At 50.5% G+C, this 16687-nt stretch overlaps 8 protein-coding genes across 8 annotated transcripts; 6 read left to right on the top strand and 2 right to left on the bottom strand.

Annotated features, from left to right (window-relative positions):
- Positions 1–107: 107 nt before the first annotated feature.
- Positions 108–1027, top strand: ARB_05134 (uncharacterized protein; the record flags this gene model as incomplete). Its single annotated transcript, XM_003016795.1, is given in 3 exon segments — positions 108–209; positions 229–427; positions 516–1027. 3 exon segments carry the CDS (start codon positions 108–110, stop codon positions 1025–1027), a joined length of 813 nt encoding a protein of 270 aa, XP_003016841.1.
- A 585-nt stretch (positions 1028–1612) lies between these two features.
- On the top strand, positions 1613–3583 carry ARB_05135 (uncharacterized protein; the record flags this gene model as incomplete). Its single annotated transcript, XM_003016796.1, has 5 exons — positions 1613–1627; positions 1701–1853; positions 1938–2273; positions 2345–3472; positions 3557–3583. The coding sequence occupies 5 exons, from the start codon at positions 1613–1615 to the stop codon at positions 3581–3583; spliced, it is 1659 nt and encodes a 552-aa protein (XP_003016842.1).
- Positions 3584–4005: 422 nt separating this feature from the next.
- ARB_05136 (uncharacterized protein) lies at positions 4006–5245 on the top strand (the record flags this gene model as incomplete). Its single annotated transcript, XM_003016797.1, has 3 exons — positions 4006–4131; positions 4187–4947; positions 5005–5245. 3 exons carry the CDS (start codon positions 4006–4008, stop codon positions 5243–5245), a joined length of 1128 nt encoding a protein of 375 aa, XP_003016843.1.
- Positions 5246–5519: 274 nt separating this feature from the next.
- Positions 5520–6287, top strand: ARB_05137 (uncharacterized protein; the record flags this gene model as incomplete). The annotated part of the gene is made up of 3 exons (XM_003016798.1): positions 5520–5792; positions 5879–6001; positions 6162–6287. The coding sequence occupies 3 exons, from the start codon at positions 5520–5522 to the stop codon at positions 6285–6287; spliced, it is 522 nt and encodes a 173-aa protein (XP_003016844.1).
- A 970-nt stretch (positions 6288–7257) lies between these two features.
- On the top strand, positions 7258–8777 carry ARB_05138 (uncharacterized protein; the record flags this gene model as incomplete). The annotated part of the gene is made up of 4 exons (XM_003016799.1): positions 7258–7491; positions 7565–7696; positions 7771–8619; positions 8679–8777. The coding sequence occupies 4 exons, from the start codon at positions 7258–7260 to the stop codon at positions 8775–8777; spliced, it is 1314 nt and encodes a 437-aa protein (XP_003016845.1).
- A 3924-nt stretch (positions 8778–12701) lies between these two features.
- Positions 12702–13271, bottom strand: ARB_05139 (uncharacterized protein; the record flags this gene model as incomplete). Its single annotated transcript, XM_003016800.1, has 1 exon — positions 12702–13271. The coding sequence occupies one exon, from the start codon at positions 13269–13271 to the stop codon at positions 12702–12704; it is 570 nt and encodes a 189-aa protein (XP_003016846.1).
- A 723-nt stretch (positions 13272–13994) lies between these two features.
- Positions 13995–15008, top strand: ARB_05140 (uncharacterized protein; the record flags this gene model as incomplete). The annotated part of the gene is made up of 3 exons (XM_003016801.1): positions 13995–14280; positions 14356–14573; positions 14634–15008. 3 exons carry the CDS (start codon positions 13995–13997, stop codon positions 15006–15008), a joined length of 879 nt encoding a protein of 292 aa, XP_003016847.1.
- An 855-nt stretch (positions 15009–15863) lies between these two features.
- Positions 15864–16219, bottom strand: ARB_05141 (uncharacterized protein; the record flags this gene model as incomplete). The annotated part of the gene is made up of 2 exons (XM_003016802.1): positions 15864–15966; positions 16029–16219. 2 exons carry the CDS (start codon positions 16217–16219, stop codon positions 15864–15866), a joined length of 294 nt encoding a protein of 97 aa, XP_003016848.1.
- Between the last annotated feature and the right edge of the window lie 468 nt (positions 16220–16687).

A 16687-nucleotide genomic window follows, 5' to 3' on the forward strand; every position in this document is an offset into this window, starting at 1 on the left:
GGAGTGATATAGACCTAGACTGATTCTCTAGTCAAAGAGAGAGAGAGAGACGACACCATGATCGAGCCATTTCAAGTACGGTTGGAGCCCCCTGATTTCAATAGCGAATGAAGCCCACGAACGGACCAGAACTAGTTAACACGGCTACAGGCAACATTCGCGGTGCCCTTGACGTGCGAGAGCTGCATCAAGGATATCTCGAAGCCGTTGTATGAGCTGTCCGGTTAGTCTCTAACTCCCTCTGGGTTGGCTGGTCATGGACGGACACCTATTGACAAACTACAAATTAAAGGCATCAAAAAGGTCGATGCCAGCTTAGCAGACCAGTTGATCGTGGTTGAAGGCACCGCTGCACCCTCTGCCATCGTGGCTGCTATCCAAAGCACTGGTCGGGATGCCATTTTACGCGGCAGTGGGACATCAAATAGTACGTCTACAAAGTTGGCAAGATACAAGTCACATCTTTTACTGACGGGGTGGGGTGAGGAGGAAAGATGCTTCGGTGTGTATCCTAGAAACACACAAGGAGGGCGTTGCAAATAAGATACGAGGCCTGGTACGCATGGTACAAGTCTCCAGCGGCCTGACAATATTCGACCTGACGATCAACGGGCTCTCGCCGGGGCGATACTGGGCCACTATCCGTGAGACAGGAGACGTCTCCCGCGGCCCCGAGTCCACCGGTGGAGTCTGGGAAGCCATCAAAGAGCTGAAAGAGAAACAGCAACAAGGCAGCAGCGGCAGCGGCAGTGATCCACGGGGAGTTGTGGGCAGTGTGGACGTGGACGAGAATGGCAAAGGCAATGTCTTCCTGGACCGGCCGATAGCCGTGTGGGAGATGATCGGACGCAGCATGGTGGTATCAAGGCAGCGCGAGGGCCCCTTCAGCATCGATGACGAAGACACCATCGTCGGCGTCGTAGCTCGCAGTGCCGGCGTCTGGGACAACGAGAAGATGGTGTGTTCATGCTCGGGCAAGAATGTATGGGAGGAGCGCGAGGAGCAGCGCTCCAGGGGGATTGTCTGATGTCTCTCAACAACACGACAAGAGACTGCTCCAGTCTTCAATGCGGCCTGAGGGATATATAAATGTCGCATCTAGTGAATCTACCAAAATTACCAACCGTCAGCCAGCATTGAATAATTTCTTTGTAGTCGTTGGCAGCCACTGTGATTCGCCGCTCTGCTAACCGCCGGCCTCAGCTTGGCTGCAGCAGCGCCGGGGACAGCGACAACCAGCTCTCGACCAGACCAGACGAGAGGGTTTGTGTCTCACCCAGCAGGCCCGTGGATGGGCGGCGTCGGTGGGCTGACTAGTTATATAAAAAGGGCCAGCGTCCGTCCTAAGCGCCCGCCGTCTCTGCATGCTGCATCGCCACGAGCAGCCAGAAGAAATCCTGCAGCGCATCCCTGGCCATCACACCCGGTCACAGTCTTGTCCGCTGGGCGCGCCACCCGCCATCGGTCCAGCCGTCCGTGGAAGCTCCCGGTCGATAATTCGCTGGCGAGAAAAAGACGATACGAGTCGATATATCACTGCTAAGCGCCCGCCCTGAGCTGCTGAGCCCGCCGTCAGTTTGCGTCCGTTGCTGCCAGGACACCATCAATCGCCATGTCGTTAAAGCAGGTCAGTCCCTCCAGGCTCTAGAGACAGACGCGGATGCGCAGAGGAAGATGCCATGATAGACTGACGCGGACAGCAGGAGATCGAGACCTGGGTCCAGGCGCTGGCTCACTACGATAACAACGAGTTCGAGGACGCCATCGCCGTCTTTGGTGGGATTGCAGACACCTCCAAGATCCTCTTCAACTGCGGCGTCATCTACGCTACGCTGGGCGAGCATGCCAAAGCAGTACGTCTGTGTTCTTCTTGTTGTTTTATAGTTATGCTGCTATGGGAAATGGTGGGATGCTTGCTAACGGGGGTGGTTTGCTAGGTGGACTGCTACCAGAGGGCCATCGCCCTGGACAAGTACCTCGCCATAGCGTACTTCCAGCAGGGAGTATCGAACTTCCTCATCGGTGACTTCGAAGAGGCCCTCGCCAACTTCAACGACACGCTGCTGTACCTGCGAGGCAATACGACGATCGACTACGAGCAGCTCGGCCTCAAATACAAGCTCTACTCGTGCGAGGTCCTCTTCAACCGCGGGCTGTGTTATATCTACTTGCAGGAAATCGAGTCGGGCATGAACGATCTGACCTACGCTGCTAAGGAAAAAGCAAAGCCAGACCACGATGTCATCGACGAAGCCATTGCTGAGACAGCCGAGGTAAGCCTTGCTCAGTTTATTTATTCTTTTGTGTGTGTGTGTGTGGCGTATTCTGATGAGCTGTTGTCTAGGGATATACGGTGTTTTCTATACCGGTGGGCGTGATATATCGCCCAAGCGAGGCCAAAGTCAAGAATCTCAAGACCAAGGAGTATCTCGGCAAGGCGAGACTGGTGGCTGCTTCTGATAGGGCCAACACCTTCACTGGCTTCCAGGGTCATGAGACCAAGATACCCGTCTTCGAAAGTTCTCGAGATGACCGGCCGCCAGAGAACATCTCGTATGGTGCTACCAATCTCGTGCAGAAGAACCTTGCAGCCAGGAGCAGACAGCAGTCTGAGCCGCCTATCAGCCGCAATGCTTTCCCTCCAACACCACCGCCAGACGAGAAGGCTTCCTCCCTTGCACCTAGCAATGGGTCTACCGGTAGCTTGACCCGCAAACAGTCACTGACCAGGGCAACTCGACCACCTGTTCTCGAGCTAGGAAGGGCATCCTCTGAACAGACACAGTCCATTGGAGGATCTACAGCTGTAGATTCACAACAACCAAAGCTCCAACAGGAAAAACCCCGGGTTGGCACTGTCCGAACTGCCTCTGAGCCACGCGGGCCAGCCTCGAGACTCTCGGCTATACGCTACGGGCCTCCTCCAAATGGAAAGCTGCTCTTCCGCGAGACCACCGGCCAGCATCGACGGCCCATGTCCAACATCTCCCCCTTGTCAGAGGAACCACAGGCTTACTATACCATGTACGCCCCCGGACTGGGACCAGGCTACACCGCCGAAAACGGCCACACTCGACTTCCCGAATACATCAACGAAGAAGGCTACGAATCCGAGCCCCTCGACGACGATGCAGGAGAATGCATCCAGTTCGAAATGGTTGGCAGCCGCCCACCCCAACACCAGCTCTCCAGCCGCCACCGGCATTCTTCCCGCCGTCCCGAAATCAAAAAGATCCGCGTCAAGGTCCATGCCGACTCGGATACGCGCTTCATCATGATCACGCCCACCACGGAATATGCCGAGTTCGAAAACAAGATCCGTGAAAAGTTCGGGTTCACGGGTAACCTGAAGATTAAAATGCAAGATGACGGGGATATGGTCACCCTTGCGGACCAGGATGATCTCGACATGCTCGTTGCTGCGGCCAAGCAGGTCGCTCGAAAGGAGAATAATGATATGGGCAAGACGGAGGTAAGGGTCTCATGCATTCCGCCTGCTGGCTTTGCACCATGTGCCTAGCTAACGCGTCTGGCATGTCTTTCTCTTCTTTTACAGGTCTGGGTTGCCGAAATACTTGCATGATGGGATTTGTCTTCACTTTTAAAGTACGGTCTATTATGCTGTGGCCTTTTATATGGCGGTAATTAGTTCTGATAGATGGCGTTTTTTTGGGGGGATTTGGGTTGCTTTGGTAGGCTTAAAGCTGGGGTTAGCATGGAGTTTTTGGTCATGTCCATACTGGTACCTGTTATGATTGATGTCTCACGTCTTCTCCTCCTCTTATGATCTTTCATGCATCTATCTCTTCTCTCCGTCTTTTCCTCGTCGTTTTATCCATCAATTCCTTGTATATCGTCGTCGTTATTGTCCATCCGCTTTTCTTCCTCACTTGTTATGCGATGACTAAGCAATCCTATCAAAAGAACGACGTCTTCAACTTCTACAAAACTCCGCATATGCAATTAATAGGGAGAAGACGAAAGGAAGACAGCGGGTAATCGACAATGACAGACCTCACACCAGCAGTCAATGACCTGCTCAGGGCTCGCGGCAGCTCTCTTCTCTCCGGCGAGACGAGTAGTCCCTCCGACGCCCAGGTGGACGAGTTCTTGAAGGAGGCTCATAGAATCGTACGTGGCCATCCCGCCCGCCCAATGCCCTACATAACCCACTAACGGACAGTAGAACGTCCATATATCGTCTCTCCTGGCATATCTCAAGTCCATACGAACCGTGTATCTATCCACCGTACCCGCCAGACCATCCGGCCACACGCAAAACACAGACTTCAACCCGCTCAGCCCGTCTTCAAGCTCGATATCTTCCCACCTAACCGACCCCGAACGAGACTCAATAGATTCCTCCACTGCGTCCTTACTCCAAGATCTATCCCGCTCTATAGGGAACCTTGCATCAGCTGAATCGCTACGTGCCCAAACTCAGGCGTCTGTGTTGCGCAAGAAGTACGGTCATGGCAAGCTAAATGAGCGCCTCTGGCAGTGGGCTGGAGGCGGGGGCGCAGTGGACGTGCCTCGGTCATCCGAGCAGGAAGAAGCAGAAGATACAGAGAAGAATATCGTTGGCATGCGTGAGAGTGTTCTCTGGTTTCTCAGGCGGGGGCTCGAGGGTGCTGCGGAGGTGCAGAGGGAGATGGTGGAGAAGAGAATCGAGAGGGTCAGAGAGAAGGAGAAGAGTGTGCTGTATAAGGCTAAAGCTGGCCAGATGCCTATTCATATGCAGGCCGAGGGCAGTAGTGGTCGAATTAGTGGTGGAAGTGGACGATATGATGGTGGAGACGAAGATACGTTACGCGGCAGAGATGTTTCTATTGACGAGAAGGAGGCTGCTGCTATTGAATCGCAGCTTTCACCGGAGCAGCTGCAATTGTTTGCGCAAGAGAATGACGGCATGTTGAAGTATTATGAAGATACTCTCGGCAAGGTCCAGTACGTGCAGCGCTATCCATCTGTTATACATATTAACACCTGCTAACATAAACAAAGAAATGCGGAGAAATCGCTGCTGGAGATATCTTCTCTGCAGCAGACGCTGGTGGCTCATCTAGCTACGCAGGAAGACTATATCAACCAGTTGGTCCGGGACGCTGAATCGACGCACACCAATGTCGGGCGAGGCAATAAGGAGCTGAAGCGGGCGAGCGAGCGACGCAGCGAGGCCCAGATGGTTTTCTGGGCTACCGTTGTCCTTTGCGTCTGGTTGATCTTGTGGGATGCCATTTTCTAGTCAAGCAAACAAGCCTAGGGGGATACTGCAGCACTGTTTGACCTAGAATAAACGACTACCCCGAAGTGCTAAATTAGGACTCGACGAGTGCCACGGGTAAGGACTTAACAGTTTAACAGCGTAATATCCCCCGAGTGATATCCAGACTGCGCCTTCTCAGCCTTATATGACACCCCCCAACCTGATATCAATGATGTTGGCACCAACTGCGCAAAAGTACGGAGTACATCTACAGATCTACTGTGTACCTCTTTTTAGATCAGAAAGAGCAAAGATGGGCACTGTGTTAGATATCCTGCCACAAATCCCAGCTGCAGATCCCCAAGACGGAGACGGCGATGGTTCCAGCTCCGACTCCCAGCTTGGTGTCGAGGCTCAAACCCAACCCCAACCCGAACCGACCTCGCAGCTATTTACCGCCGGCCGGCTGCTCGTCTTTTCTCCACTGAAAGTAAGGCTCAACCCGTCCGCGGGCTGGACCTTTGCCGGCGAGCTTCCTCCATTCCACGCGCGAGCGAGCCTCGATCCGCCTGACAGGAAGATATATGTGGGCATCACCGACGGCCAGCCCCAGATACCGACACACAGTCCTAACCAACCTGTGTTTCTCTCTCCTTTGACCCCTTGATGCAGGACAACTACTTGCTGCGCGACAAGAAGCGGAGGACCGTCCCGGAGGAGTTCGTTGTGTTTGGCCCGGAGTATGAAACGGTCGAGAGCCGCAAGAAGGCGGCCCTGGAGTTGCTGTGGAATGGCGTATATTGTGGATAAGGCAGCGGAAGCTTCCGAAACGTGAAGCGTTCATTATATGCACGCTTGAACAGCTGCGCTGGGAGGCCAAGTTCCTGGAGAGCGAGTGGTTCATCAGGGGCAACAGGGGCAACGGGGAGATCTTCCCGCCAGACACCGCCGACAGCAGGGTCCTGGAGGCCATCCTCGAGCTCGAGCAGATGGCGCCCTTCCAGCCGCAGCCCAACTAGACTTTTCTATACTTGATTTCTCTTCTTCTCAGCTCAGCTTCTTCTTTGCTTCTTCTCTATAGGCATCTATATAAAACACGTGACGTAGATCTGAAAATGGCAAAAAACGACGTCGACGATGCAAAACGCCAGACGAAACGCAGCAAAAACACGACGAGACGAGCTGAAACGCCGACTGGACGCCCATCGGCCTCCCGTCCAATCGATCTCGGATTCCCCCCCAGCGCTCCCGAGACTCCTTTGCCTTCGAGAAGCTCGTCGGCTGTCCAGCCTGTCCAGGCAACCCCCCAGGCGGGCCACACTGGATCCCAACACGAACACCTCGATCCCTGCCGGACAGGCCGGAGCAACAAACGAATAAAGAAAAAGCGCAGCGAGGCAGCGAGGACGATGGAAGAGATCGGGCGTCGCGGGTGCGTCCAGTCAGGATGGTTATCGCAAGGTCATCGGGCAGACAGGAGCAGGGCTGTGCAGCCTCTCAGCAGGCCCGGCGGCCCTCCCAGCAACGACCGACAAGTGTCAGCGAGAAGGCCTAGAAGCAGATGAAACAGACGTGAACGCGATCAGCCATGCGGCCGCTTTTCTTTTTCTGGGGCCCTTTTGCCCTTCTTTTTTTTCTCCCCCTGGTCCTGACGGAGTGCCAGGTACCTCTGGCCATGTACCGCAATCCCGGTCGACCTGCAGGAGCGGCTACGGGCGCTGAACACGCGAGAACATGAGACAGCGAGCCAGCGCCAGCGAGCAGAGCAGACCGGACAGACAACTACTATATATAACGAGCTACGCTGCTCGCTCGCCGGCGGTGAATTCTTCGTCGTTCTGCTTCGTCTTCTTCGTCTGTTCTTCTGTCTGCCTCGGAGTTAGCGGCGGGAAGCACCCTCGGATCCACCTCCGTCTTGCTCTGCAATTCCCCCTGCGGCCTTTCGCCTTCTTCCTTTCTTTTGCCTGTCACACGCCCGACCTGCCACTCTGCTGCTACTTCTACTTCTCCTGCGGCCTCTCTCTGCTTCTCCTGCTTCTTCCCTGTGCAAGATGGCTCCCGCTGCTGTTTCGACCATCGCCCGCGACCGTCTGGATACTGTCTCACGCCACATCATGACGCCCAGCTTCTTCACCCCCGCGGCTGTGCCCAAGGCTCCAGAAGACCCTCTGTTTGGCCTCGCCGCTGCCTGCAGAGCTGACACCTCCGACAAGAAGATAGATCTCGGTATCGGTGCCTACAGAGACTCCGATGCAAAGCCATGGGTCCTCCCCGTCGTCAAGAAGGTCGGTTTGATGCTGCTGATGCTGCTGATGGCCAAAAATGCCACATGAAGACACATGCTAACAACTATCACAGGCCGACCGAATGCTGCGGGAAGACCCCAAGCTCAACCACGAATACCTTCCTATCGCCGGACTCAAGGACTTCACCACTGCTGCTCAGAAGCTCATCCTCGGCGAGAACTCCCCTGCCATCAGAGAGAACAGAGTAAGACAACCAACCTCGTCCAGTCACATATGTCTACATGAAAAGCAGCGCTGACCGAAAAACCACCCCCATAGGTCGTCACCTTCCAGACAATCTCAGGCACCGGTGCCGTCCATCTTGGAGGCCTGTTCATCTCCAAGTTCTTCCCTTCCACTCCCAAGCCCACCATCTACCTCTCCAACCCAACATGGCCCAACCACCCTCAGATCTTCAAGACCGTCCACCTCGAGTCGGCCTACTACCCTTACTTCAACCCGGCCAACAAGGGCCTCAACCTCGAGGGCATGCTCAAGGCCATCCGTGCAGCTCCCTCTGGCTCCGTCATCCTCCTTCACCCATGCGCCCACAATCCCACCGGTGTAGATCCCACCCAGCACCAGTGGAAGCAGATTGCCACTGTCATCCGCGAACGCAACCACTTCCCCTTCTTCGACTGCGCTTACCAGGGTTTCGCCTCCGGTGACCTCGCCCGTGACTCCTGGGCTGTCCGTTACTTCATCTCCGAGGGCTTCGAGATGTGCGTCTCCCAGTCCTTCGCCAAAAACTTCGGTCTCTACGGCGAGCGTGCTGGTGCCTTCCACTTCATCACTGCTCCCGGACCGAACGCCGCCGAGGCCCTCTCCAATGTTGCCTCCCAGCTTGCTATCCTGCAGCGCTCCGAGATCTCTAACCCCCCTGCCTACGGTGCCCGCATTGCCTCTCTCATCCTCAATGACGCCACTTTGTTCAAGGAGTGGGAGGAAGACCTCCGAACCATGTCCGGCCGTATCGTCGAGATGAGAAAGGGTGTCCGAGAGCGCCTCGAGGAGAAGGGCACCCCAGGTACCTGGGACCACATCACCAACCAGATTGGCATGTTCAGCTTCACCGGTCTCACCGAGGAGCAAGTCCAGATCCTCCGTGAGAAGTGGCACATCTACATGGTACGTCTTTACTCTAACCCAACGCTTTATATACTATTAATATACTAACATCCTCTCAGACCAAGAACGGCCGTATCTCCATGGCTGGCCTTAACGTCCACAACATCGACTACTTCGCTGAGGCAGTCGATGCCGTCGTCAGAGAAACTACTAAATAGACTACACCACACTCCATTACAACTATCGCCTATCACCCATAACTACCCCTACTGGTTGAATGTATAAAACCCCCTACCCAAATAATTTCGGATATACCTTTTTATTCCCTATTCCGTTGTCTTGTATCTACTTATCTCTCTTCATCTCATTTTCTCTTCGGGGGGCATTGGAAAAGAAAATCAACTAAAAAGAGCATCATCACCACTGGTTAGTTACTGCACTCGCTAGTCGGTTACTTATTTCATGATATGATACGAACATTCTGTTTACTCCATCCCGTCCGTCCTGTACTATTTACAGCATAACTCCTATCAATTGACTTTTTAACACTGTCCATCCATCGGTTTCACAAGTATACCTGCATGGTAGTTCGTATCATATCAAGTCTCGGCGCATCTACGCCCTGCCGGCTATATATTACGCACATTGACCTGCTTGTGATTTTGTTCGCTGCGGAGTTCGATCATGCTCAACGGCGTCTCAAGGATCTACGCATAGACTCGCATATGCACATTTCTCGCACCCCCCTGTCGTTACATACGTGTTTGGTCTGGTATCAAACAGGCATCATCGCCGATACGAGATTCATCAAGAATTTGATAACCAACCAACGAGTTAACTAACAAGCTAGGGAACTAACCAGGAACGCCTTGTTTATCTGCTTATAACACTCGGCATATAGCAAACAGCCAAACATTCACACTGCTCCGTCAGAGACCAAGAAACTCCAAGAACTAGTATACAAACAAGCCCCTGACATGCTACCATATGTTAGGGTATCATCTCTGAAAAATTCAATATCCAGCCAGCTCAGTCATCATGTAAAGATAGATAGTGAAAATGAGTAAAGGTCATCGAGGGTTAGTAGGACGGTGCCTAGCAGAGAAATATACGGGGTACTTGGAGGTCTATAGCAAAGGACCACAGAGGAGCCATACTCTTTGAGTGTGATAACTGTAACAATCTGGCAAGATGGCTATTCTCTCTGCTGTCAATTGGTAAGCGTGCCTTTTTGGCTCAGCCGTTTGATAATATTCTGCTGATGCCATCAATGTGCTTTTGATATCCTGGGAAAGGTGCAGACTGCTACTGCGGTGATGATGTTAGTGGCAAGGTGGTGGATTATCTCCACTGCATTTAATCGTTATCAAAATATCTCCAAGTCGGTCAGTCATGTCGCGAATTTATGTCCCAGGGCATGCTGGCGGAGGTCCGCGACATACTGAACTCTCATTTTGTCCATTCCCAGAATCATGTGGAATGGGTAGGAAGTCGGCAGCATAAAACCCAGCGAAAATAGGCTGCAAATCCGGGCTGGAATGGCAGCTCGTCATCTGCTCCGTTGTGATCCTGAGGCCGCATTACCCGGGCATTCAACGAGCTTCGGAAATGTGAAATATAAACATTGTGTTGCTCGAAGGCTTTCCAAATATCGAGGCAAGGTCTTTTATTGAAGAAGTATGGACGTGCTTTCCGCATCGCACGCCACAGAAAAATAAATATCTCCTCAACTCCATTAACCAGCCAAGTACACAACCCGGGGCACTTTTCCGCGGGAAGACAGCACTAGAGCCACTAAAGATATGCTGTGCATCTTGCTTTATATTCAAAAATGTATGTTCTGTTTGAACTTTTGCGTGGTATTTAACCTGTCCACCCCCGACAGCTGATAGATAGGTAGCTTTGTGCTAGGGATATAGTGAGAGAGGCGCTAATTAGTTATAGACTGTGAAACATGGGCCATGTTGTTGTCATTGTTGTCAGACTGCTCGCCATGCAATGGCGAATAAGAGAGTCCGAACAGGGTAAGTTTGCAGGCATGGGATAAATATCTCGAAGATGAGTGAAAGTCTTCGACTCTGCAGGCGAAGTCCTGTTTTTGTAGCAGCAACTTATGCAATAGTGTCAGGGGTACATGTAAGCTTTCGCCGTCAACTGGGCGATAGCAGGTCCTTGAGACTGAATTGCTGGATTATTGAATCGCACCTTTCCATAAGTTAGCATTTTGAACACCTATACGGCATACCTGTGTTCTTTCATATTTACATACTTTCAAGGTGAGCCTATACTCGTCTTCAGGCTGATAGGCAAATATCCCAAAAACAGAGTCCTTTTTTTTGCCTTTCACTCAATTGGTGCAGGCAGCTCAAAAGTATTTCCTCACCCATAAGATATACCTATATGTGAACGCTGGGGTTAAGAATGCTTGAGTAGTGCAAGTAGCTCGAAGATAGTTTCTCGTCCCTGGATCGACATAGACATGGACGCTGTAGTTGAGAAGAGATTTTTGTAACTCTTCTAATGCCTGCTTACGTCTCTTCACCAACGACTTTGCCAGGGACACGAGAACAGTCATGGTATAGGTTCAGTCATAATAATCGTACTGCAGGCATCCAAATCGAAGATTCGAAGATTGTTCCTCGTCCCTGGATCGACATGGACATGGACGTTATAGAACACTCATTATATATATAGCTTGAAGATAGTTCCCCATCCCTGGATCGACATAGACATGGACACTGTAGCCCATGCGATGAGTGCGTCTAACTCATTATTCCACTCGAGTCGATGATTGGTAGTCAGCTCTCCCTGGTTATAAGAGATGGATATGAGGCTTCATCGCATATAGCCGTTATTCTTATGTGGGCAAAAATAGAGTCCTTGGTAAGAGGTTCGGAAACGTAGGACGGGCAGTCGATGAACGGGCGACACAAACGCATGATGGCAGGCCAGGAGCAGGCCAGTGAGGAGTAGTTACGCCTCGCGGAGTAAAGAAAGCAACAAAAAATATTTCGGGGATATTCCATGAACTGCATCTGATCCCGATGTGGTGCGGTGACTTGATGGATGATACTTTGTCGCCTCACTCATTGCGCTCCATAGATCAACGATGCGTCTGCTGACACGACTCGCCCCCTTGAGCAAATGGTTGAATCCAGAATCCTTCTGCTAAGCATGAGTAGAGGATGATTCGGAATGGTCAGCCGCCGTTAGCAGTTGGTAGAATCAACCATGATCTCAACAGCTGTGTATAAGCCTCGCATAGGCATTAGCAGCACATGCCTTGATCGAAAAGAGACAGGAGAAAAGTAACACGGGTAGCTGGGTTGGGATTGATGAGGCAGTAGGGTTATATTTTTGTAACCTGAGACGTTCCTGGAGGTGTTGTGTGGATGATTTGTCGGGGTGAGTGCATCGACTCTGATGATATATCCAGATGCAGCGAGTGTAGCTCAGAGTAACTTAGGACTGTTATGGTATATGCAGCTGCGTGGTATATATACCCCCGGGGATACCCCTATAGGGGTGGAATAAAGAGACATGAAAAAGAATGTACTTCAGGGACGAAGTAGAAAAGGAAGAAGAAAAGGAATCCAGGAATTGGGAGATTGGGCAGGCTTATATACCCCAAACCCCCCTGGATAATATTCACTTATAGATAGGTATGTCACTGACGTGTCAAAGTCCCAGTGACTGCAGCCGGCCACTGTTACAAGACAGTGACTCAAAAAATCGGGTATATACTTATATCAGTGAATAAAGAAATTCAATACCAAGAAGTAGAGTGTACCAATTATTATGCGAAGAGTGGAGCTTGAACCCTGAAGATACGGGATACAACATGGAATATCCTATACACGCAGCAAAGATCAGTGAAATGAAATACATACCAAAAAAATACATCAAAAACCAAGGTGACAAGCATAGCAAGCAGGGTTAGTAAGATTGTTAGTTCAATAAAGGCCTGCTTAACAACCGAGATTGATATTCCCGTAGTTTCCAATATTACCACTTCCACCGCGTTCATAACACAGCCACAGATGAGACAAGAATGATTTTCCATATCAAAGAAAAGATCAGCGTAGATTCTCAGTCCAGTTCATCCATAGTAGTCACGTCCCCGTCACTATCAGTCTCTCCCCTTAGAGATACTTACTCGAAACCACCATGCTTGTATCCAGCGAAGTAGCACCAGCCACCAACGCCTTTGCTTCCTCCTCCACCATCCCAACCTTCACCCAGCATGGCTCCAGATCAATAAACCCACCATCTGCCAACGCAAAGATGGCGCCCATCACCCAGGCCCGACAGGAAAACTTCTCGGAGTCCCGTATGCTTGAGGACCGCACACACTCGTCTACCGCTGCCAACCACTCGGCGTTGACATCGGGTAGCTCGCCCACCTTGAGCGCAACCAACATGGCCCGGGAGGTAGTAACCTCTGCAGGTTGAATGCTATACTCCCATTCTGCTTCATCGTTGGGCCGGAGCTGCTGCAGAACTGTGCCGGCGGTGGGTGAGTGGGCAATAAGCAGAGCCCAGTGATACTTCTCGTGTTGACCCATTTCACTGAGGGTCAAGTAGATGCCGTTCGGCGAGAGGCGGATGCCATCGTCTGAGAGATTCGAAGTCGAGGAGTTCGGAGTGTCCGTCTCTGGAGTCAAAGATGGAGTCGTAGATGTGGATTGGCAGGTGGATGTTGGCTCCGCCATGGCTCGTTTCTATGTTGATCTTTGCTCTTGCAGGCGGTTTCGTTCCGATCGGTTATCTGGGGGGGAGGGGGTATTTTAGCCTTTCTTGCGCAGCCCTGGGGATGGGTTAGGGCGCTTCTCTATGAGCCCAGCTGGCTCGGCGGCGGGTCAGAAGTTGCCTGCAGAGCGAGATATCGTCATGATCTCAGCAGAGGGACACGAAGATGCAGCTGAAGTTGAGGCGTCGTCGGCGTCGCATTTTGACAGCAGAAAAGTTGGGGGGGTAAAAAAAGAGGGGCACGTGATGGATTTGCACTGTTTGCATTGGTTTTTCTTGCTTATAAATAAGCCTTCGGTATAATATTAATACCCGTCCGTGATTAGTCATGTGATTATATAATTTGGAAGGTATTAATATTTGACCGGAAGTTTATTAATCATCAGGAAAGCTTGTGTAAACAGTGCAAACAAGTCCTCTTCGGGGCTGATAAAAGGCTGGGCTCTTCAATAAAACAAATGGTTGTCTTCATTTGTTGGATTTTCATCTCTCACAAGTTTCGGGTTAAATAGTCAATGGGTTAGGAGAAAGGGAGGCGAACATGGCTCTTCCATCTAGCGAAGTTATCGGCTCCCTGGGACGCCGCTATATCTTCAAACAATTGATCCAGGAAAGACCACATCTCGGCCGCGTTTGGTTGGCAACGTGAGAGTACACCAGCCCTCAATATTATGCTGGACTAACGCATGGGATATTTCAGGTCCGGTCAAGAAAATTTCGTCTTGAAGGACATCCCAGAAGCTATATTTTCCAGTTTTAATGAAGATATCCGACCACGGCTGCGTGAAAGCCCATTTCTACGACTACCCTGTGATACGATTCCAAACCAGCGAACTTTTGTCTACAAATATCTGGATGATGATCTCCTAAGCCTTGTTAGAAAGCAATTACCGGTACAAGCCCGAAAACAAATTTTAAAAGCCAGCTTGAGAGGTATTGCGGAACTACATAGCCACGATATTGTTCACCTAGGTAAATGAATGACGGGTCCTTTTACCTCAGCCGTTCTCATGTCAGTATTAGTGTGAGTCTAACTGAAGATTTTAGATATCAAACCTGACAATATTATGGTTAACTACCGTGGTACTGGTGCAGATATGACCGTTGACCAGGTCCAGATTATTGATCTTGAAAATGCAGCCTATCTTCCCAAGGGGAGATGCATCAAAGGAATGCTTGCTGGTAATGATAACTGGCGAAGCCCTGAAGCCCATCTGAAGGGCGAACTCAATAAGCCATCTGATATATTTTCCTTTGCAGCTGTGGTAAGTCTTCTATTCGAATTAATTATTTACTTAATGGCTAACTTATGATTGCTTAACCAGTGCATCTATGCCATGCTTGGAAAAGTCATTTTTGGTGCTGACGAGGATTTGCGCAAACACGAAGCACAGGGTGCGTTCCCTTACGTTATCCGTTTGCAACGTCAAGTTTCATATTTCGGGGATCGCAAGGGATTCAATGGGCTCATAACACATATTGGAGACGATGAAATCAACTGCCAGGTCCTTGGGTTTTTATGGGACGATCGAGTGGCTGACTACCACCCTTACAAGCCTTTCTCAGAGTGGTCAAATGTCATTGATGATGCCGAGTTCAAGGATATTATCTTAAAGATGACGAACTTGGACCCCCAACAACGGGTGACGGCACATGAGGCATTGGAGCATCCCTGGTTTTCCGGCTCTGAAATTGATTAAATGCGTCAACTTTCCCACATGCGTTCGTTATCCCATGATCTGCTTTCTCTGCTTGTATTAACCTTCCGTAGATTATCTCCCCCTATTTGATTTACTAAATTGTATCTCATTAAAATTAATGCTTTTTATATTTGCTAGCCTTGTTTTCGATTCAATATGAAGATCTCCAGGGTAACTAGTATCCATGGGAAGAGAGGAAGAGTGTGGTTGATGGGGGTGATGGAGCGAGTTTGACGGCGGCGGTCGTGATTCGTCCCATGACTATTTACGCGCCGCAGAGCTAACCAACTAGTTAGTGTCCTCTATCCTCATTGGCGTAGCCAAGATAGTTCTCCGCTTCTCCCTCTTAAGTACTCCGTAGTTATTGCCCTTTTAACGCTTAATATTACGGTTTGGCAGAGCGGTGGGTGAACAATCTACGTAATCGTATTGATCAATCATGTTAGGTACGTAACCCTGATTAGACAAGTGAGCTAAGATAAAGGTCTAGTTAGTTATGTAGATTACCCAAAAAGCTTTTTGATCCCCTTTTCACTAGTTAACAACTTGTTTGCTTGGATATTTATCGAAGTCTGCCACTACACTAAAAGGAGTGAGCCCACACTAATGGTAGGCAGAGCTGAAGTTTGACAATATTTAAGGCTATAGAAGCAGTGATTGCGATAGCCGCTGGTCATCGATTATCATGTACATAGAGCATGGCGCCAATTAACAGTAAAACAGAAACAATCCCCATGTCGAGGACCGGAATGGGGTCACCTTCCTAAGTACGGAGTAACCTAGGTGCATTCTGTGCTTCTAATTGCGCCATCCGCCGCCTCATGACGTATCAAATCCACAACAAGGATCGACTGCTCATTTATAATAGTGTTTGGACGCAACAACCTTTTCGTCCTTGTCAAGCTCGAATACGGTGAAATGCTTCGCAGGATCGTTCTGGCTTGGATGTTCTGCCTCCCTATAAAAGATACTATAAGCGCTGAAAGTTATTGGGAGTAACCTGAGAGTGGGAAGACCTACTTCATAGCCAATGTCACGGTCTCAGGCTTGATAGTATCTTTGTACTTTTCAGCAACTGCAGCAAACTCATTCTGGACTTCCTTTGAAAGAAAGGCCCTTTCCCAAACGTCCGTTTTCGTAACAAACGCAACCCTGATTTGTCGCCCCGCGGAGGTAGTAATATACTTGATGAATTGACAGGCTCTGAACATGGTGGTCTCGGAATTTTCGAAGAGGACGAAAGGTAAGGATAGACTTGGTTTATGTCAAATATGGGAAATCAATAGATGGTGATTTGTATGGAGGACAGGTTGAAGAAGCGGATTTCCCATGGCTGTCAGGATGAGAAAATAAATATATAGCAGTCAAATAGTAGGAGGTGCCAGGATAAGCGCCAGGATTCGAGTCACACATTTGGGGGCCGTGATCCAACATGTAAACCAGCGTCCTTCGACCAAACGGCTTCTTCAACAGGCTGCTCTGCGCCTCAAATGAGAGAATTACGGCGCGGTCCCCTGGTGATGAGACAACCATCCCAGCTAGTTGCATGCGGCCCACATATCGCGTAGGCGGTCTTATCACCTATTAACCAATCAACCCACAAGTGAGGGGACCTGTGACCATCGTATCTCTCAGTGCTTGAAGAAAATGGCTGCCTAGCGACAGGCTATGGCATAAGT

This window comes from Trichophyton benhamiae (genome assembly GCF_000151125.1).
Source record: "Trichophyton benhamiae CBS 112371 chromosome Unknown contig01989.5, whole genome shotgun sequence".
NCBI classification, from domain to species: domain Eukaryota; kingdom Fungi; phylum Ascomycota; class Eurotiomycetes; order Onygenales; family Arthrodermataceae; genus Trichophyton; species Trichophyton benhamiae.